At 32.0% G+C, this 23141-nt stretch overlaps 1 protein-coding gene across 4 annotated transcripts in view; it reads right to left on the minus strand.

Moving 5' to 3' along the window:
- Nucleotides 1-1094: 1094 nt before the first annotated feature.
- MEMO1 (mediator of cell motility 1) overlaps nt 1095-23141 on the minus strand; it is a 103515-nt gene continuing 81468 nt past the window's right edge. For 2 of the 4 annotated variants that reach the window (XM_090281107.1, XM_090281104.1), the window contains 4 exons: nt 21052-21194; nt 12955-13031; nt 3284-3388; nt 1095-1746 (listed from right to left, as the gene is read on the minus strand). In XM_090281107.1, coding sequence (XP_090137233.1) covers nt 1615-1746; nt 3284-3388; nt 12955-13031; nt 21052-21194 — 457 coding nt within the window. In that variant the 3' untranslated portion in view covers nt 1095-1614. The remainder of the gene's footprint in view (nt 1747-3283; nt 3389-12954; nt 13032-21051; nt 21195-23141) is intronic. The other 2 variants (XM_090281105.1, XM_090281106.1) reach the window with 1 other exon arrangement.

Consider the following 23141-nt stretch of genomic DNA (forward strand, 5'->3'; position numbering starts at 1 on the left):
TCTCTGGATAGTGAAATTGCAAATAAATTTTCTCTTTAGACTTTTCAGTATTTTTTAAATTTTCCATAATAATCATGTATTAGTTTTATACTCAGAAAACATTAAAAATTGATTTTATAGTCAATTTTGAAATTTTTATAGTCTATATAATAAATAAAGAATAAATATTTATAGCACTCAAAAGTGTATATAAATGATGGGAAATAAATCAGTAACATGTAAGAGTATAATTTCCACACATGTATAGGTGGGTAATTTTGAATACAAAAGATAGCATTATTTTATCTCAATTCTTGCACGTAAAAAGTTGATATTTAGTAAATAAGAAATGCAATCTTTAAATAAACTTGGTGCAAGGCATCTAAAATTGTGCTATTCTGGCATAACATTGAAGATATAAATGTTCTCCAATGTAATGAAGGTACCCAGTGTTAAAATAGGTATAATCTAGAACATGCATGGTGGCCACTAATTAATTAACTGAATTACATTTTTTTCCAAAGTTACTAGAATTGGTCTATGCTTAAGAAAGAAATACAACACCATACCATTATTTTAGTTGGAAGAGCCGCACCAAAAATCATGACAAAAAAATTTTAGAACTGTAAGAAAATCCGGTGGTTTTTTGCTGTTATTGTTAATGATTTCTTACTAAAAATTCAAGTCAAATTGCTTAAAGCACTAAAAAAGCATAGCAGCAGTGTATGGTCTGCAATGATTTGAAAAACTTTAAGAACACTCTCCAATGTTTCCTCATTTGCAGACTACTGCCTATCAAACACGATCTTTGAAGGAAAGGACTACATCTATGCTCTTTTACCAATCTGGAATATACAATATAGTAATGACACAAAGTGATGTCACACACACAAAAACAAACTATATGTCATTTAAAAAGCTAACTTAAAAATATGATTCTAATATCTGTGATAAAAAAATCACATAAATATGCAAAATATAAAATACATCCTAACATATTTTTATATGAGCTGAAGTTTACCACTTTTAACATAAAAATTCTGAGATGAATTAATAAAAACAATTTTCATATATACCACAGAGCAATAAGTTTAAATCAGACTATTTTGAGTTGTGTAGCCCTTTATTAGCAACTAAAATAGAAGGTATCGGTTGTACAACACGGGAAGTAATTGACTATAACTGGAGAATTATTATATTCTAATACAGATCATTTATAAATGCAATTTCTTTATTAAAAAGCTTCCACCTTTTTTTGTTTGTGTACAATTTGCAAAACTATTCTGAAAGCGGAATATATGTGCACAAGTCTGCAAAGAGTGCAAGTTTAGGATATGGTAAATGCTTTATAAGTTACTTTCAAGAAACTGCCACAGCTGGGCCATTACATTGCCATCTTTTTTGATCAAAATATTTGATGCCAGCCTTCCTTCCACTGCCCTAAACTATAAAGCATTTTTTAATGAGTTGAAATTAAGGAAGGACTACACCTACTAGAAAAGAAAAGAAGAAAGTTCTATTAGTTTGAGGTTTCAGAATCCCCCCAAACCAGGACCAGCATCTTGGTAAGGGCTAGGATGGGACCCCGAACAGAGTATGAGCATGTGCAGGTGGCATCCCTGAGGAGTCAGAGCGTCAGTGGACCGTGAGTGCTCCAGCTGCATAACTCACTGAACTGTCTTGCCAGTTTCTACACTGGCTTGACTGGGCATAATTCAAAAAGGAAAAGCTCATATTCATTCCATTCTTCTGGAGCTCTGTGATAGCCTAGAAAAAGAAAAATCTGGTTATAACAGACATCATATAAAAAATGAGCACTCTTTCAATTGAATAGGTGAGTCTGGAGCTCAGAGAAGAAGGCTAGAAATTGTAATTTAGGTCTCAGCCTTCTTAGATGGCTTTTAAAATCGACAGAGTAAGTGAGATCCCTAGGACAGTGTTTCTCAGACTTTCAACACCCATTCAAACTACCAATTTCAAACAATAAAGCAATATTTAAAAAAAAATTTTTTTTTAAAAGAGCATTCTTTCATTGTGTTGGTGGCTTAACTTTGTCCACTTCACAGCTGATGCCTGGATCTCTTTCATTCTTCTCTCATTTCCTGAATTTCTCATTATCTCATGTTAAATAAGAATAAATGGGAATTTCTTATTTAATTCTATCAAAGAAGTTCTAACATAGCTTTTAGATAAATATCCGCCATCTTCCATCCCCATTTGTCCACGTTTTTAATAAGGCCACTTAATAAATAAATAAATAACTCATAGCATCTTTCTATTCTCTAAACTAAACCTTAGCTACTTCTACTATCTTAAAATGTTGTAGTCTTTTCTTTGTCTGACTCTGGCTAAGTTTGAAATGTATATAAATTAAGTTTCAAGAGGTATACCAGGATTTTTATTTTAATTGTTTATTGGTTCATCATTTATTTTATAAAAATGTTATCTGATTCAATTCAGATGTTAGGAAATTAGTGTAGCTTATTCTAGCTTAAATTTCAGAAATTAGTTTAAGCCTTTAACAGGCTTTTGATCTAGTTAAGTCAATACTGCTTAATAGAAAACCCTTAAGTAAAAATCACAATGCACTGTCTTTCACATCACATTAAATTAACACTGGACTTCCAATCCCTACCCTAGACTATTTTAGACTACAGTACTTTCCCCATTATTTCTCTGCCTTTCCAAACAATGAGCCAGTTGTTACTTCCTCCTCCCATTCCTGAGTGTACACTTTCTTCATTCTTAAAAAGTCTGCATTTTCTTTCAGAAAATCCATAGTTTTATTAGTGGAAACTTAATGTTGTTATCTCTTTCAAAATCCTGCTAACCAATACTTCTGCCTAATAACCACCATTCCTTAAATGAATTGTTGTTTTTCTTGTAAAGAGAAGAATATATACAGGTCAACTATCCTGCTTTATTAACTTACCCATATCTACAGAGTCTAGGACACTAAATAAAACTAAAAAATCAATAAGAGCATATCTCTCAAAAGATTACTTTGGTTTATATTTATAAAGAGCATACTGGAATTGGCTGAGGATCTAGAAATGGGTTGGTATTCTAAATAACTTTCTGTATTTAAAAGAAAGTACTGGTCTGTCTTCCAGTGATAAATAACTTTATTCAAGTAACCACGACAATGGAAATCCAAATTATCTTAAAGGTACTAGAAAGAAAATTGACTGTATGTATTTTAAATCGATGTTAATAAGGTATCATAGATGCCTTAAGATATTTAAGATATGTAAAACATCATAGGATCAAATATTAAAATTCAAGGCTTCCTACAGATACTCACATTTAATAATACTCCAATGGGATGCCTTCCACATATAGTATTATGGTATTTCTTCAAGTAATTGCTAAAAGATACAGGGTCTAATTGTTCTATAATACTCATACCCTAAAAATAGAGACAAAAAAAATGAAAAAGAAAAAAAGGACACAATTTATTATTTCCTAGTTACATTTTTAAACTGTTACTTAGAACTAAACACCATAATTTTTCCATTAAAGTATATAAAATACATTCAATAAACCTTGTGAAATACCAAACTCATTCATTCAAAGCTCATCTCATTATTGTCAACTTTCAATAATATGTACTCTTTATTAACAGAAAATTTTTAATCCCAATTTAGTTTTCTCTGACCTCCTTGTATATTTCTATACCACCTTCACTAGTTTTTACTTAGCTCATAATCCTCAAACATTTCACAATTTTATATTTTTCTTATATAAATGTATTAACAAAAGTAAATCTGTTGTGAAAATTTTCATAGGAATCTAAAATTAAATATCTGTTTTTCCCATATGCACTATATTTCTCCTACCAATGGCATAAATAATCAAGAGTTGATTGTAAAATTTAACTATTTCCATAACGACACTTAAAAATTAATAGTGTGCAAGACATTTTAAATTATCAGTAATTAAGTAGGTTTGCGATAAAAAAGATAAAAACTAAAAAAATAGTTATATATTTTAAAATTAATGTTAAGTCCATATAACACTGATAAAAGGTAGGTCTTCTATGAACAACTTTTAAAAAAGAAAAGCTTTTTATCGCTTTAATACTTTAAACAAGAATACTTTATCTTCAAGATTTTTGTTCAGAATCAAAGTTTCTAGACTATTAAAACAACTACTATTACTTAGACACTTCTTTACACTAAATTCCTTATTCTGCAAATGCATTCAAATAATGTATTCATGATACATTAATACAGAGCAACTTAAAGTTATCTGAATCAAGCAAATAAATTAATAATTCTAACTCATTCATACAGCAATTACCTTACCTTGTTTTCTTATTCTGGTAAAATAATTTACATTTGTTCTCAACAAACTGGGTTAATATCCTCTGAGAGAAATGTAAATGGTGGTTTAACTAGGGAATTAACTAATATATTGTGTGGCTTTAAAATTATATTCAACATTTTTTAACAAAACAAACAATGTGTAAAAGCATCCAGCATAATTAATGACTAGTCATCTGAAAAATGATAGTAATCAGTAGGTGATGTATAAATATTGCTGTGGCAGCATCAAATTTAATTAACAAGAAACTTTTTTCAGAATATTCAAGTCCTTCAAAAACATTATCACATGTCTTTACAAATGTATCTAAAAGATAGGCATATACACGTATAATCAACTTTCAACTGCTGGCACATTAATTAGCCAACTCTCAGACTTTTCCACAACCAGTGTTTAATACTATTGGCTTCCCCTGCCAACTACGAGGCTTCCACACCAGCAGTCTCCACTGACATTTGTTGTAAGCTCAGAGACATATGAACTAACTTAAAAGTTAAACCTAAGGCTTTGACCGGGGTGGCTGAGTTGGTCGGGCGTCGCCCTGCAAACCAATAGCAGGGCCTGGTACCCGGTTGGGGAGCACACGAGAGGTAACCAGTTGATGTTTCTCTCACACATCAATGTTTCTCTCCCTCTCTTTCTCTCTGCCTTCCCTTCTCTATAAAAATAAATTAAAAAAATCTTTTTAAAAAGTTAAACCTAAGATAAACAATTATTATTATAATTCTGGTACAAAGAAAATCACACAATATAATCTAAGCCAAGTAGTAATACAGAGATGAAGTAACAAATCTCTCCCATAAATACAGATAATCAAGCTATAACTCCCTAAATTAAAAAAAAAATCAAGATATAAAAAAGGTTAAAATCTTGCCTCAAAATTTCTAATCCCAGGCTCTTTCCCATTGACTACTCCACTTGATTAAGTATAACAAAAGACATACTAACAATTTTTTAAATGATCTCTTTAAATAATATGGCATACCATTATATGAGAATTTTTAATGCTCTTGGATGAAGTCTAAGACAGCTTACTTAAATAGAATTCCACTCATTAATATATTATGTGACATTGAGGTCACAATGTATGTTTTAATATTAAAATCTAAAAGCACATTTTTTAACAAACTTATCAAATTTGTACATTGACATGAGGAATTCAAAGAGCAGGAAACTAATGATCCCATTTCAGAAGACAAAGAATTCAAAACAACTGACCAAAAAGTTTTATATAGAAAAATACAAAGTTATAAATGTAGAGAAGATGCTACTAAATAAAGTGTTCAAAATGAAGAGATAATTGTTAAATTACAACAATAAAAAATTACGACAGTAGAATATAAAGGATTAAAGTTAAAATTTTAATTCCCTAAGTGTGCTATGTACCTACCAGGGCAAGAATCAATTTCATTACACTCAATTTTCTGAAGAAGATGATAGTTAAGAGGTATGCCTTTTCATAAAGGAGAAGAGTTTAAGTCTTCACAATAGCAAAATTTATGAAGTACACAAACAATAGCAATAATAATAAAATTGCAAAATGGACTTCCATTAACTAATGAAGAACATTGACAAATATGCTTTTGTATGTATTTATGTTTGGATGCCAACAATTTTGATATTACTATTACCAAAATTCCAAGATGATGAAAAATAAAATGTTTCTCAAATATGCCTAATTAACGTTTCTATTTCTTAAAATACAGGAAGTTATGACAAGGGAATCTAAGGTTCAGGCAATGGAAAGCTTGCTGAGAGCCTGCAGGCTAAGTATTTGTTCCCATGAACTTAACCTAATGTGAAGGAGTGAGGTGGGTCGCTACCCATTCAGCTCTAAGATACAAAATGGACTGGGTTTATAAGGAATTTAGTAGCTTCAGCAAGAAATCCTCAGACTGAGAGCTAACTCTCTACCTTGAGGGGGACAAGAGCGGAGGGAATCCATCACTTTGCTCACTCTCCAAGCAAGAGGTAAAAGCCTGCAATATCAAATCCCAGTGGCAATCCTAAACTAAACAGGCAGTTTTAACTGACAGAACTGCTAATTCAGGACCCTGCCAAATATCTCCCCTTTTTAAAAAGTTTATATATAATAAAATATTTTAATTTTAATTTTAACTATGACCCAGAAGAAATCTCCCTCTGAAATAACACAAAAGAATAGCAAAACTTTTTAGAGGCCATTCAGAAATAAAAACTAGAACCATGTCTTCTAATTATGAATACATAATTAATCACCGTATTATCAAATCATTAGGACTTAATTTATTTAAGTAAGGATGTACATTTATGTTGGAGAGATGGGTACACATTTAGGGAAGAAATATTCTTGTCTCTGTAAGAGGCATCAAGATTAAACTCTTAAAGTGAAAGAAATTTTATGGGAAAAAAAATCACCCTAAAGATAGCAGTGCTAAGAAGCAACATACTATCTTAAAGATGCTATATAGCTATTTTAAATCCTTATCTTAAATAGCTATCTTAAAGATCATATTTTAAAAGTGCAGCATTGAAGACTACGAAAGAAACTATTGGTCTAAGTTCAAAGAAAGAAGTATGAGCAGACAAATATGAAAATTTTCACTTTTAAAAGAGTAGGAAGAAAGAACTTAGTAGTTAAAGTTCAAAGAAAGTGAAGTGACTACTAATAAAAAGGTAAAAAAGGTATAAGGCTGACTACAATAGCATTTTCAGATTCTCTCTGCCAAATCATAAATAATTTGCCAGTGTCCATACTGAAACTTTGACCTACATCAAAAGTGGTACAGAAAAAGTAACATATGATCATGGAATATACATATATAATATAGCTAATGTTTCAAGTGTTGATTTAAAGTTAGCAAATATCAATGTCTTAAAATATGCTCTGCTTTCTTCACTGTTATTACTGAAATTACAAAGTACTAATTACCAAAAAAACATGGTCAGTAGCCAATAACATTATGACTCTCAGAATCTGTATCTCCTGTTACTAGTTACCTTCCCTCTACCCTAACCCCCCAGTAGATCATTTGGAAGATCCAATTAGTTGTCTTATATATTTTTTATTTATGTTTTTTTCACAAAATTAATTTCCAAGATACTCAAATGCTACAGGAAAACATTTTGTAATAAAAACAGCTATTTTTCTTTTGCGTTTAGAACCAAGAAATACTTCCATTCATTTTCCAGCTTTTTAACAACTACATTTAGTTGAGATTTTTCTGATAACAAAAGAACCAAAACTTAATAAACACACATTTTAAACAGGTTAAATAGAAAATTTCATACTTAATAATTTCACTCTATCAAACTTTCAAGGTGCAGAATTATTACAATTCAGAATTACTAACACTTTTTGTAATACTTCTACAAAGAACCATCACACTGTATTTGCTCTGAAAAGATTACATACAGGAAATAAAATATTGGTTCTCAAATGAATAAGATTATATACAACATAAACTGATGCTTTAAAAAATGAATATACAGAAGCATATTCAATATTTGGTTATACAAATCAATTAAGAAAACACATTATATAAGAGTCTGCCTAGCTCTGATTGGTGCATCTAAGTGGACTGAGTGCCAGCACACAAACCAAAAGATTGCTAGTTCGATTCCCATTCAGGGCACATGCCTAGGTTGTGGGCCAGGTCCCCAGTTGGGGGTGGGTGAGAGGCAACCGATCGATATTTCTCTCTCTCTCTTTCTCCATCCTGTCCCCTCTCTCTAAAAGTAAATAAATAAAGTCTTTAAAAAAAAAGTCTGCCTAACAGTGAGTATACATATATACACATATGTATAAAAACATACATTTATGAGTATATAAACAGAGTTAACCATTCTTAATCCATTTATTCTCATTCCCAGAATTGATTTATAACTTAATTAACAGCACGCTAATAAAAGAACAGAACACTTATGAGCCATTTAAAAATTCTATATATAAATATGCTTCAATAAATGGACCACAAACGTCAACTGAGTCAAATGTTATATCAAATATTAAAATCAAGTATATCATATGAAGCAAATACTCGATACTTATTCAGAAATTGTATTCCAAGCTATTTAAATAAAACTTTTAATTTTACACTCTGGTAACTCTGGACCTCTAAAGTAAGGTAAATCAGATGGAGACTAAGAAGTCACCTAAACTCAGTGGTTCTACTTGTACTTTTTGAAGTTTCAAGACTTAGCTAGCAGAAAAGGCAACATTTTCAGGAAAAGTTATGAGAATCATGCTAATGGGTAAATAAATGGTAATTCTTTTTGCTCTGCCTCAAAGTAAGAAACCAAGGTCTATCTATCTAACTGATCATATACATTAAGAGAGACAAATAAAACTAGTATTCTTAATATAAACTAACAATCAACATAGAGTTAGTAGAAAGGCTAAAAGAGTTGTTAAGTATGAATGTTTATATATACCATAAATATAGAATAACAAAGAATATTAAAGTATTTAAATGTGAACACAATTCTAGTGAGTTCCAAAGGATGTTATTATGTTCACTTACTTGAGAACAACAGGTAAGTCAATGTTTTGAGGGAAACATCTTCCTTATGCTAAAAGCATCATTCAATGATTTACAAATCCCTACATTTGAAAGATTAAATATTGCCTGATTAAAGTTCGCAAATGATTTAATTAGCTAAATACTGTAGAAAACAAGGACATTTTGTTCTACTACAACAAATCAGGAATCATAGTGGTAAAAACTTACCTACAAACTATTTTAGAAATAAAGAGTTTGGGACTCTTTCCAAACTACTGAAAGGGAATCTCCAGGGGTAGGCATGAGCAGGTCGATTTTGAGAAGTTTTACAGATTATTTCAGTTGTAAAAACAAGTGAACCATTATTGATTTCTACAGTAGATAATCTCATCTCTGCCCTGGCTTTAATTATCATCTCTCCCTGAACTACCGCCAGTGCCCACTGTTACTACTCCTGACACTGCTGTAGGACCTGTTCTCTGCAACAACCATGGTAACCTTTAAAACAATGTAAATTACATCATCTCACATTCCACTGCACTTACAATAAATTCCTCACCCTGGAACAAAAAGCCCTGCACTGTCTGACCCTGCCTATCTCTTTTATCACAACTTGTGCCATTCTCACCCTTACCTATTATACTCCTGCAACAGTGGCCTTTTTCTTCTTCTAACACACCAGCATCCTCCCCATCTTAAGGTCTTTACATTGGGGGGTCCTTCAGTCTAGAAGGTCCTCCCTCTGATCATTACTTGGTTTGCTCTTCCTCAACATTTACATCTTAGTTTAATGTTTCTCCTCAAGGAAGTCTTTCTTCAATCAGCCTTGAATGATTTACAATCCCAAAACCCTTTTAATATTTTCTGTATAGCACACATCACTATTACTAACTAACTTACATACACCCTTACCCTTTTTTAAACAATGTGTGTCTCCCTCCCATCGTAGTAAAATTTCTATGAGATCACGTCTGGTTGTTTACTGCCATTTTCTCCACCAGCACCTGCACTGTAAATGCATTCAAAAATAACTGGCAAGCCCTGGCTGGTGTGGCTCAGTGGACCGAGTGCCTGGGTTGCAGGCCAGGTCCCCAGTTTGGGGCTTGCAAGAGGTGACTGATTGATGTTTCTCTCACACATCACTGTTTTTCTCTTCCTCTCCTTCCCTTCCTGTCTCTCTAAAAATAAATAAATAAATAAATCTTAAAAAAAAAAAAAAAGTAAGTGGCAAAATGAAAATCCAAATGCCTACTTAATTGACATCTTCACTTGGATGTCTTAAAGGCAAAAACAAATATTCCCTAATAGGATTTATGATCTCCTTACCTCTTAAAAAGTGTGAGCCTATCTTTTTGTGTTTCTAACCTAAGTGAACAGCAATGACCCACCGGTAGCATAAATGAGATATTTAGGAGCCATCCTTGATACTTCCTTCGCCAAGTCCTATCATAAATTTGTCTTTTAAATATACTGAACACATCCACTCTGTTCCTCTCTTCTACCATCACTACCCCACCCACTGTCTAAATTTCTCACTTGAACTACCCAACTAATCTCTTCACTTCTCCTCTGATATCCCTCCTATCCATTTGCTCCACTGCAGTTATATGATCTACTCAAATTCAATCTAATTAATATTCTTTAAACAGTCTGTTCTAGATTCTCTAGCTTCATTTCTCACAACTCCCTCATCCATTCTTCCACTGATTCACTCAACAAATATATATATTAAGTACCCACTGACAGGCTGATACAAAATGGACAAGGATCCTGATCTCATGAAGCTTATCATCTAATAGAGGAGGTTATCACCAACAAATACTAAGCCACGGCCACATAGTAATAAGTACTAAGATGAAGAAAAAAGCAGAGTAAGTTCATAGAACAACTGTTCACTGTAGGAGCATAATGAAAAATTGTGTCTATATTTTTCCCAATAATGAGAAGGTGCTACTGTGGGATTTAGTGGGTGGAGTCCAGGGATGCTGATTGTCCTGCAATATAAGACAGTCCCACACACAAAGTACTGTTCTCATCCAATGACACTTCACATGTTCATGTAGGTGAAAAAACTGCTTATAATTATCTACCTCCTAACTCCATTTTACATACAAACATAAAGAAGTTTTATGATTCTAATACACAGATTTCCCAGGAATTAAACTATCTTATAAAGCAAAGGAAGACTGTATACTTCGTTTAGTTTACAATTTTACTAAGAGTCGATCACTATTTGGAAAATCAAGTCACCCAATAATGCAACTTAGTAATGTGAGTCACAAATACGAAATAACTGTGTATGTTCCAATTTGTAGTTGTTACATTAATGATACTATGTATGTAAGCATCTATTTCACTATGTCTTTACTAATAAGAGTTGTGCCTGGGCAATACATCATTAACTATATATTAATTTGTTATAAATTACTTTCATTTTATGTCTTTCTCATTTACTATTAGATATTTGTTTAATTTAATTATATATATTGGAAGGTCATATGCAATAATTCATTCACTTGAAAAATATTTGTTGAGCACCTACTTATGTTCAAATCATTATTCTAAGCACTTCAGCTACATCAGTGAAAAAAAAAAATCCTAACATAACTGTAATAAGTAAAATTTTTAGTTTGTTAGAAGAGAAAGTAGAGCAAGGTAAGGTGAGCTGGAAATGCTGAATGGGTTGAGCATTTAGGATGTAAAATTAAATAGGGTAGTCAGGAGGCCTCACTGGGAAGGTGAAAGTTGAGCAAAGCCATAAGGTTAGTGAGTCAGTCAGGTGCAAAAAGGGCTTAGAACCTTAAGCTAGGCACATATACAGCATTTCCGAGGAGCAGTAAGGAGACAAGTGAGTCCACACTACATCCTAAGTATCTCTTACATCTCTAGATTATAGAAACTTCTTTTTAAGTCTGTTCAAAGACTAGACTCTAAGTTCTAGTAAGTGAGAGACCATGTTTTCTGTTCTTAATAACATCAACACTACACAAAGTGCCATATAAACAGTAGACACCCATTAAGCATTTGCTGTATGAAGAAAATAAGTGATGAAAGAACCAGAAAAGTTTTCTGAGGCAATTGATAACCAAACCTCAGAAAAATATTAGAACTAGAAGTCAGAAAAGAATTAAATGACTAAAATGACAACATAATAAAGCCAAAAGAAAAGTCAGTAAACTAAAATCTAATTCCAAAGGTAAAAATATTAGGCCATAATCGCATTTAAAGTAACAAGATAAATTTAACTATAATAAAATCTCCTAAGTAACTTAATTTGAATTCATTCCACCTAGGTTTTAATAAAATGTACTATGCAATATAATCTACCTATACGTTCAGACCCAGATTTCTTACTAAAATGTTGCATCTATTGTAGACTAAATATTCTTGTACTAAAACATGCATAAAGCTTTTAACACAGTGGTAAAGTTGATTTTAACAAATCACAGACTTAAATGCTGATAAAGAATAAAGGCAATTTAGAGACCATCTACTCCAATTTTCTTATCGTAGAGATGACAAGTTGAGGACTAAAAAATTCAAAGGATCTGTCAAAGGTCAGAGCAAGTTAGTGACATAGCTGCTAGGTTTAATATTCTGTTTATAAGTAGATACCAAAATAATTGATATGACTTTTTAAATACTAAAGAAGGACTATGGCTACCATATTATTTCAAAGAAAATGACAGAATCAATGTCTACTGCATTCCTGGGCCAGGTAAAAATAAAATCATTTTTAAATTCTATATTTGAAATAACAAATTGAAATTCCATTTAAGAAAAATATAAATGGCCAAAAATAGAATTAAATAATAAAATAAAGCAAGAAATTGCTCTGGTCATTTCTGCTTAATAGTTAGCATTGGCATTAGTACCCTGTTGTCCCTAAAACTAACACACTCGCCCAAATAGTATCTAAAATTCATTATCTAATTATTAATAAGTAGTCCCATTAACCAAATAAAATTAAGATGAAGGAAATTTCTACTAATAGAACAGGGGTTATATTTATAATCAATATTCTTATGATTACAAACTATATTTTGCACATTTAAAGATAAAGTATTATTAGTCCATTGTATATTTCAACATATTAAGTCTTGAATCACTAATCTGAAATTAAAGAAGAAATCTTAGAGCATTAAAACCCCACACCTGAAAGACTTACCATTTTATCTAGATGTTCAATGGATCTATAAATCTCCCCCTGGGATTCATCATAGTAACTGTAACGGAACCTCTGACCTTGAAACAAATATCATGTACAAAATAAAATAGGGAAAAATTAGAAGCTAAAAAGAAAGCAAGCGCTTACCAAATAATTTCAGTTCTCAAGGAAGGCAAAGCACAGCTTAAGCCTCTGAGAGAATCATTCCCAAAAGCCCTTGTACATAAAAATAAAAGGCTTATTTGGGAAGGTAATAAAGAAATGATATATCACCAGTGTTTTATGATGTTAAAACTATTTCAAATTATAAAACCTTATAGTCACGAGCAATACAAAAGACTAAAGAAACAAAACAGCTTAAAAGTTAGAGGCATTGTTAAATATATTATATCAGTCTATAATGAAGAGTAAATCCAAAGAATATGATGCTAGAAAATTTGCTTTAAGGAAACTATCTCAATGTAACAAGTCAATGAAAGCTTAGCTTTTGCTTACAAATGCAAAGATTTGATCTCTATTATAGAAAACAACGTGTAGGTCAGAGATATATGTGGTTTGTGTGATTTTCATGACTTCAAAATATTTTATCTCATTTTTGCAAAACTTTCTACTTGGAAAAGTATCAATACAAGTGCCTTAAAATAGAATTCATAAAAGACTAAATAGTCCTGCTCTGACAATAAAATCTCAAAACAAGTATAAGCACAGAACATTCAATGTCTAGCTGTTCTCCAAACAGAGAGTAAAATGGAAGAAGCTCAAAAAGAAGACAGAAAAGCAAAAGACTGAAGAAATAAAATTTTCTTCTTATTGAAGTCATAGAAAAGACAAAAGAAACATATTGTAAACCCACATAAGTAATTGTGGATTGTTATTATACTGATTATGTTGCATCTAAATCTTTTTTCAGCAACATCTTTATTTCCAACAACTCACTACTTTTATATTTCCTTATTTTAAAAGATTCACCAAAATGCATTTCTAAAGGTATTACAGCACACCAATCAAGTGTGCACACATTATCTGTCTTGTGCTTCACTTTAAGAGCAAGTACACATCTTCAATTATTATCCTCACACTTTGCTTAAAAATACCATCTTATAAATAATGACCAGTGCAAAGTTATAAAGCCCTTTGATGTCTTCTTGAAAAACCAAACATCACAGTTCATAAAACTTCATTTACTTGTTGAGGCTGGTCGTCTTTGACGGTGACCTTCCTACAATACACATATTTCCTTAACTGTCACATTTTTACTTTTCATATACATTACTATGTAGCATTACTCAATGTAACGGTTCTTATTTTCCCTCAAACCATTATTAAATCAATACTGCATCTCACATGATATCCTAGATTCAAGCAATATGTTCTGAGACAATTACCTGCTTTCTGAATATAAAAACCTTTTCTGTAAACACTGAGATCCATTATAGTCCTTGCACTAAAAAAAATTCTTAAACAGTGATAGTTCATCACTCATTGTCCCTATATTAAATAATTCATCAGACATTTTAAAATTTAGGATTAAGTATAGATTTGTTTGTCTTTAAAGGATTTATGTACTTCCTTCTACCTAATAATAAAAGAGACATAATTTACCCCATTTTTCCTATTTGCCAGGTGACTGTCAGTAGGCTCAAAGACAAATCTAAAGTCTGTCACAATAATTCATTGATTCAAATCATTATTAAATTCTACTTCCATTTCAAGTTCTTTTGATAAAGCTGCCCAAAAGCTCTGAAAGAACAATTACATGAATAATCTTAGACAAGGAAATTCTTACTCAATGTCACTGAAGTAAGAGTAATATCCTTGTAAGAAATCAAGATGAATATTCTTTGAACCTGAACTGCTTCAGGTAGATACTAATGCATTCTTTGTTCTTTCTTTTGGAGATAGCTATTAGTTTTGACTGTCAATAATCCCTGTACCAGGACATAACTGTCTTTTTTGAAGACTACTCCTGGGTGCAGAAAAAAAATGCATGTACTTTGTGATTGCCATTTGCTACTCAAAAAACTGTTTTGCTTATCTCCAAGTTCAGAGCTATTGTTTCAAATGGTTGAAGGTGGCCAAACCTGCCTTAATCTTAAGTGAAAAGGGTAACTATATCTTAAAATGTTGTCTTGTTCATATGGACCATTTTAAAGGTAAATTGCACTTAAAAACTGCTTTTGAAGTAAAAGTACATAGAATTTTTGAAACTTTAAAATGATAAATCAACATATAACCTAGTAAGACAAAATGCACAGCAAATCAATGAGCCAACAATAGAAGAACTGAGTAGAAATATTTGATGAACTCTAAAGAAAATACCTGTTAAGAAGCTACATCCACACTACGCATAGCTACTATACTGAAAAAAATCTTACTTATAGCAGCTCAAACCATCTCACGATAATTTTTTAGAATTGTACAAATATTTTAAAATTATTTCAGTAATTTAGTCTGGTCAATATACATACAGAAAGCATCTAATTTAAAGCAAATAATTGCCATCATCCTAGGCTATATGGATGTGTGTGTGTGTATCCACATGCATGTGCCAACATACATTCAATTTCAGTTAAACACTGCTTGGAATTTGAGTTCAAAAGATCTTCTTTGTTTCTTACTACTAAAAAGATAAGTTTGTCAAGATTTTACTTAATAAGAAATAAAATAACAATATCACAATACCCTAATCATAACTGTACCTTTAATTACATATTTTATTGTTGATTTATAATATATTATCATTTCATGTACCTCATGAGCAGACATAATTTGTCTTACAATATTTCTAACATTCACTAAAGCTTCCCCACCTAAACTGAACAAATGCAGTTGTCTATGCACCTGGAGAACTGTACTTTTACAAGTATGAATAAAGGATATCACATAGTAAGAGAAAATTACTTACCTGAAACTTATCCTTTCAGAAGGTACACTGGGAAAATGGATTCTTTGAGCCCCTGTTTCAACTCCAAGTATGAGCTTTCTAGCTTTAAGAGCCATTGACACCGCCCCTAGGGGCAGCACAAGCTTTGGAACTCCCCTAGTGAGTATGTCAGTAGTTTCTTCAGGTGCCTTCCCTCAGTTCTTTTCAAATTCAAAAGATGAAAGAAAAAATAACCCAAGGAAAAAAATCCTGTAAAGCAGAAACCTTACTCTTTTGAGGGAAGGAGGGTAGCTCATTTGTGAATCCATTCCAGAGCACGCTTTCTGAGAAAAAGAAATACAGGTAAGTAATTTTCCCATCTCCAAAGGTGACTGGTGATTAATGAGTGGATTCACAGAGTGTGGAGAATAAGCTCCAGGGATGTCTGTTTCACACACAACTAATGAGGACAAACAGAACGATGAATGGTACAAGAACCAACACTACTTATTAAGTACCTCAAAACAAAAAGTAAAAAAAAATTTAAATTTAAAAATTAAATACCTCAACATTAAGCTATACACTGGATTGCGGACTTAAATAATGAGATTGGAAAACTGGTCTATAAAGCCTCAAAAGATCAGTCAATAAGACAGACTTTCAGGCGTTTGTCCAGTAAAAACTGTACTGTTATACATTCACTTAATCACTTTCTGTTTATATATTAAGACATTTAAAAATATTTTTGTAAAACTTAGAACCTGTGAGACAGATTGCTAAAGAACTAAAATTGGGGATATTCATAATTGATATCACTGTAAGTATATATATATATTTCACAAAGGAAATATATTCTAAGTAGCATCATTTTTATAAGCAAAATACTATAGTCCTTTCACTCTGAAACCTTAGTTATAATGTAAAAGAGTATTAGTCTTCTCTCGAACTTGTGAAAGATCAAAAACCTAAATATGTGAAATCATTATGTATAAATATCAAAGCTAGGATAAGATATATTTCAGGAACTAGCTAACTTACACTTTAACCAAATTAAATATTTAAAAATTGTAATACCCTCATATCCCAAGAGACTAAGAACAGAAAGGAAGAAGAGTATGCATGAATAATAACTTTTTAATAAATATTAAAGTAGAAATCTGAATAAAGACATAAATATTTAGGAGGATACCATTTTTAATAGATGGGAAATATTTATGAAAAATAAATTACATATACCTAGACAAATATTAGTTTATAGGTAAAAATCCAAACTTGCTGGTAAAAGAAGTAAATTTTATTCATATTTTAATAGAATAATGTAATTTACCATTGATATTTACCAAGTAAATTTATTGAAATTGATTTGTACTTAAAACCACCATCAAAGGAAAATTAAATAAAAGCATGAATCCACGTTCAAATAATCAATTTCTGTTAGATCCAGTTTCAGTCAGTAACTTTAAAATTAACTGAAAATTTTGTTATTGAAAGCTGTTAATAGTCTAAATTTGTAAATATAAATTTCAAGGAGATCAGGAAAACACAAATACTAACAGTATATATGAAAAAGAACAAGAATGAAACTTTGGAAAATAAAATAAAAATTCTACTAATTACAAAAACTAAAATAGATCCAGACAAAATTCTCTTATTATGGAGTCATCCTATAGGATGTAGAACTTGATAAGTATAAAAAGTATGGGTAAAAATCATATATTAGCAGCAAATGTCCTTTTACTTATGTCACTCTTCCTGAGAGGAACAAGGAAGATGAAAAGAGGTGGGATCATTATAAGTGTCAGTGGGGAAACATCATCCTGTTGAGCTAATAAGATAAAAGGCAAGAGTTGAAATGCACGATCTTTGCAGGTGAGTTCAAATGAGGGGCTAGTAAGAGGGGCATATAGAATCTTGGTTCCTAACTCAACCTGAGCTCATCTAACCAAGAAGAAAATGAGAACATTTTAGTCTTTCTATTTTGAATCTCTCTAATATCTCTTTCAATTCTGAATAAAGTTAAATGGGATCTGAAAGACGAACATCTTTAAAGCATAATACACTATTAGAAAAGGAAGTCATTCATGTAAATGGCTAACAAACTAACAAATAAAGTCAACAAGGCAAAATTCTCCCAACTACGCGTAGTTCTCCCAATTGTCTCTATCTCCAAGTTTCTCACTATGTTTCTCACAGAAGCTGGACAATATATAAAAGGAAACAATGACTAGAAGTGAAAATGTCACTGCCAGTACTCTATAATTCAACAAAAACAAAAAAATTCCACTGTATATATATATATATATGAGTAACTTTATCAACTGTACCATAATCAATTAAGTGGTTTTTCTTCAAAACACCAGCTATTTAAAAAGTGGAATGTGTTAAGAGTCTAACAAGAAAAATTTTAAAGTCTCTAAGTACTTGAGAAACTGAATCTTTCCTGTGGAATGGCTTAGAATTCAGTGTTATCATTATTTCAGCATGGCAATACCAAACTGTATAGTATCTTTAAAAAAAGAAGAAGACATTGAGTATTATCTTCACGAGAAAAAGCTAGATATCTGAGATGGGAATAGAGCACTCATTAATTTAGAAAAGATGACTAATGCCACTAAAGCATGAATTTGAGAAATATGAAACAATTTCTAAGACAGTTGAACTCATAACTAGCCAAAGATTCATACTATTTCTATAGGCACATTAAATAGAAAATAAATATTACTTTACAAAAATTACTATTGTAGAAAGACAGAACCAATTTTGGATAGCATCCATGCAACACCTTCAACTTACTCCCAAACCTCAATCAAATTTCCTAATATGAATTAGTACAATGCTTTCCATAGTAAAAGCAAACAATGAATATTGTTAATGATAGTAATAGTGAAAAAACCAACAGCTGGAAAAGTTCTATTACTTAACCACCAAATGTAAATACAAATATGTTTTAGTCTATATTTAGCTTCCCAGAGCTAACATATCACCAGAAAATTATGTCTTACAATATAAATACCAAATTTTCAAGAAGTTAAATGACTTAAATGATTTTCTGAGAAAATAGATAGAATGTAAAACAAAATTCATATTTCTCTCAAACACTGTACTTAAATATAGTAGTGCAGTAGGGTTTGTTTACTTTCAAATTCATTACTGAGGGAGGAAAAAGATGCTACCACAGAAAAGCAATATTAAAATGGCCACTGACATTTTATGTGGATTTATGCTGTGACTGCACATGGTGCCAAGCTAGAAGAATGGCTTAGACATTGAAAAACTGTATCACGAGAACTAATTATTTAAATCATAGAGTGATTTAAAATGATTCATAAGAGCCTTAGAAGTGAAGAGGGAAGGAGCAAATGCTTCATGAATTTTTAATTTCTAAAACATTACCACCAATGCAAACTTACAATACTAAATAAAAATAGCCCTTTTTTCAATATGAAGCACCTTAATAATTAAGATTAACTATTACTAAACTTCAGAATTCCCAAGAAACTCTTTTTAAGCATCTACCTAGCCCTCAGATGTACGTATAGTCATACCTCGGTACTCGTCAGCTTCAGAACCCGTCAAACCCTGTATTCGTTCCATTTTGACCAGAAAAAAAAAATATTTCAGCACTCAGTGCTTGCTTGGGACTTGTCTCATTTGCTAAAACTTGTATGAGTCACACCACCACCCAGCAAGAGAAAATGCTTCATTGTTCAAAACTTGGTACTTGTGGGTTTCAGCCCTCATCATGAGTTCTGGAACAAATTAACGATGAGTGCCAAGGTACCCTGTAATATACTTATAGTCATAAAAAGTAACGTTTCCCAAAGGTAGCCCAGAGAACTCGGCATTAAGAACCCTGAGCAGCTTTGAGGAAGTGTGGCAAAGTAACACAGCTACCTGCATACCCTAAACAAGGGCTTTCAACCTCAGAACTACTGATATTTTGGGCAGGATAATTCTTTGATATAGGGGACATTCCTGTATGTTATTATAGGATGTCTATTTAGCAGCTTCCCTGGAATGTATTCACTAGATGCCAAAAGCATCACCACCTTCCACCCCAGCTGTGATGATCAGAAATGTCTCTAAGCATTTCCCAAATACCCCCTGGAGGGCAATCCACGCCAATTGAGAAATTAGCGCCTTAAATAAAAATATTTATTGATACCATTAAGGAGGATGATTCTCTTGAACTGAAATCTCAAGGTCACTCATAGCACAATATAAGAGAAGAAAAATACCAGCCTAATAGGTCAGATAAATGTTCAATCAACACTGGCAATAAATGGGTAAGATGTAAAAAGCCAAGTCTCCCTATATCTCACTGAGGATGTTTTTCAGGCCATTCTAGCACTCCACCCTTAAAATTTATGGTCTTGTGCCTTATGCTTTCTTTATAATCAAAGAAATAACTGAAGAATGAACAGATAGTGACACCCTTAAACCAATGAACACACAAGTCAAAGATATGTCCTACGAGGAACAGAATTCAGAAATAGTCTATATAACTGTAAATGAGCATATTTTGTCCAAAGAATTAAAAAATCAAAATTTACTAAAAGAGGGAAGCACCCATAAATGTCTCACTTTCTTTGTGATCTCTTCACTGTGAAGCTTCCTTATTCTTTTAATTCACAATAATAATAAAAATCACTTAGGAGTCCTTGTCCTCATGAACCATTTCCAATGAAGACCACACTGGTAATGGCCAATGCGTTATAATCTTTGGAGGGTAGCTCTAAACTGATGACAATCATGGGCAAAAATTAAGCATCAAAGGAATAAAAGAAAGAAAAAAGACTAATTACAAAACAGAATAATGTGGAAAAGGGCTGCCATTGCACAGAGTGCTCTTTCATGTTCTAGAAAAGAAAATTTGTTTTATCCACCAAAAAACCAACTGCTGGCTTCTACAATACAACTCTACCTGGAAATGGGTTAAAAGATCTTAACTCCCACTAATAAAAGTATCTAAGTTAAGTATCTAAGCAAGGATGCCCTCACGGTGTGAATCCAATTATACCAGTCGCCTTTGGAAATGTATCCATAATTCACTATTATAATCTGATCCTTTTTAAATGACCAAAAGACTTTTTATTCACTTTTAAACATTGCTGCTTAAAAGTAAAACTTCCCAAGGGAAGTGACAGAGAACTGAAAATCAGAGCTAGAATGAAAAGGTACCTTTAACCACAGTATATAATAGCTACCATGATATGTTAAAATCTAGAACTTACCCCAATGGCAGAAATCAGAAGAAACCACAAAGAGATTACTAGGATCCGCTAGATATTTACTGAAGAGTTTTCCGAATTCCTGTTCTTTTGACTCACTCAGAGCTCCAACCAGTACAGGAATAATGGTAAACTCATCCTTATGGCTTAAAGAAAACAGAAAAAAAAGTCACTTAAGAAGTATAAGAATAAAAATAGTTTCCAATATGTTTGCACTAAAAAGTGGAGCAATTATTAATAGTGGTAAAGATAATACACATAATATTGTTGAATTCTTAAAATACATACATTAAATGTTTAAAGAAGACCATTTAAAATGTGGGAGGCACAAGAAGTATAGAATACTCAAAATATCCATTTAAATTACAAAAATGTACAATACTTCTTTAGACAAACAAAGCTATTTTACTACCAGGTAGAACAATATACTCAAAAATAAATAGGCCCATCAGACCATCACCAAGTCAAGTCTTCTCAACTACTCATCAAAGCTAGAATCATCTGCCCAATCCTTCTGCAATTTTAAAAGAACATTAAACTCTTCCTCACCTATTTTAATCCTATCCTATCATTAATAACACCATTTCTGGCACTTGTTCTATAAACCTGCCAAATGAGATCTATAACACTTAATATTGGCTCCCGTAAGATTCATCAACTACACTTAGACCTATACTAATAAACAGATACAGGATAGTCTGAAAATACCACTCAAATTTTACTGGCATCTAGGGTGAACATACAGTTCAAGGAAGTAGGTAGTATATTCTAGCAGCAAAAAAAAGACACCACGGCCACCCACAATGTTTACGGCATATCCACAAGTTCCTTTATCACTCTACAGATGGACAGATTTACGGAAAAGCAACAGAGCAGGTTAATAAAGAAGAACTATGATGGGCTATGGAAATAGACGGTTATCCAAAACCTTTTAAAATTTTCATTTTCGTGAAATTTTACTTACATATATCCAACATTATTTATTTCTAAATGATCTCAGATTTGGAATTTTAGAAGCATTAAATCATATTTGTCTGACTTGTTTGGAACAGGACTTAAGGAGGAAAAAAAATCACCATTCTAATAAATGCTTTTTAATATGATAATCTGACACTGACGTAGGGCAAACAGAATTCTTAAGAGTTCTTTAAAATACTAAATTTAAGTAGTCCCAAAGTAAATATTAGCCCAGCTTCATAAAGCTACATTTGGGGCACCCATGCGCCTCCCCCGTAAAAACCCCCTTACCCTTGTCAATTGCGAAATAAACAGATCATACAGATCTCCAGTCCCTCTGCAATGCAGGGGCTTCTTGGGCAGAATCTGCATCTATGGAGTAAGAAAAAAAAAGGAAGCTGGCAGAGGAAGCTGCCTTGGGATATTTCTTTCTCTGACGCTTACCAATTTGCTTAACAACTGCATGAGTGAATAGGGGCTCTTCAATAGTTAAGACTGATTATCATTTCAAAAAAGAGAATTCTAGCTCTGGTAAAAGTTCAAGAAGATTGTTATGGCCTATTCTAACTTCAAGTACCATCAACATAACTAAACACTAAGTTTATCAAAGAGTTTGCAAGTAATTATGACATGGTAGGAAAGCTGTTATGTAAGAATATAAAAAACAAGAAGTCGAAGAAATGGGTTCAAGGCCTATCTCAATCACAACTGTTGAGAGCATGGCTAAGTCACTAACCTAAAAATTTCCTTATCTATAAAATGATCACAATTACAATATCTATTTCATAAAACCAAGTGAGGAATACTGTAGAAGTACTTTGCCAGTAATAGTTGGCTCACTGAAGAAACATGTCTTCCCTCCACAAGTCACCAAACCATTCAATTAACCTGTTTGAGTTTGCAAACTGATTTATACAGAGGGACGTCTCATGCTAAGAAATCTAAGCTTTGGTTCAAGATTCATCCATCCACCTCTCCTTGTCATTTTCCTTTTTAAATAATTACTTACTGTTCTCTATCCCCACAAAGCATAAAGTAGAGAAAAGAGCATTTGGCTTTGATATGTAATATTCCTAAGTTTTAGAATCAATTTGTGAAGCTGGTCTTTCCTAGTGAAGGAGTACAAAAAACAAGTT

This window comes from Furipterus horrens, unplaced genomic scaffold (genome assembly GCF_987537825.1).
Source record: "Furipterus horrens unplaced genomic scaffold, mFurHor1.1.pri manual_scaffold_6, whole genome shotgun sequence".
In the NCBI taxonomy this organism is placed as follows: Eukaryota; Metazoa; Chordata; class Mammalia; order Chiroptera; family Furipteridae; genus Furipterus; species Furipterus horrens.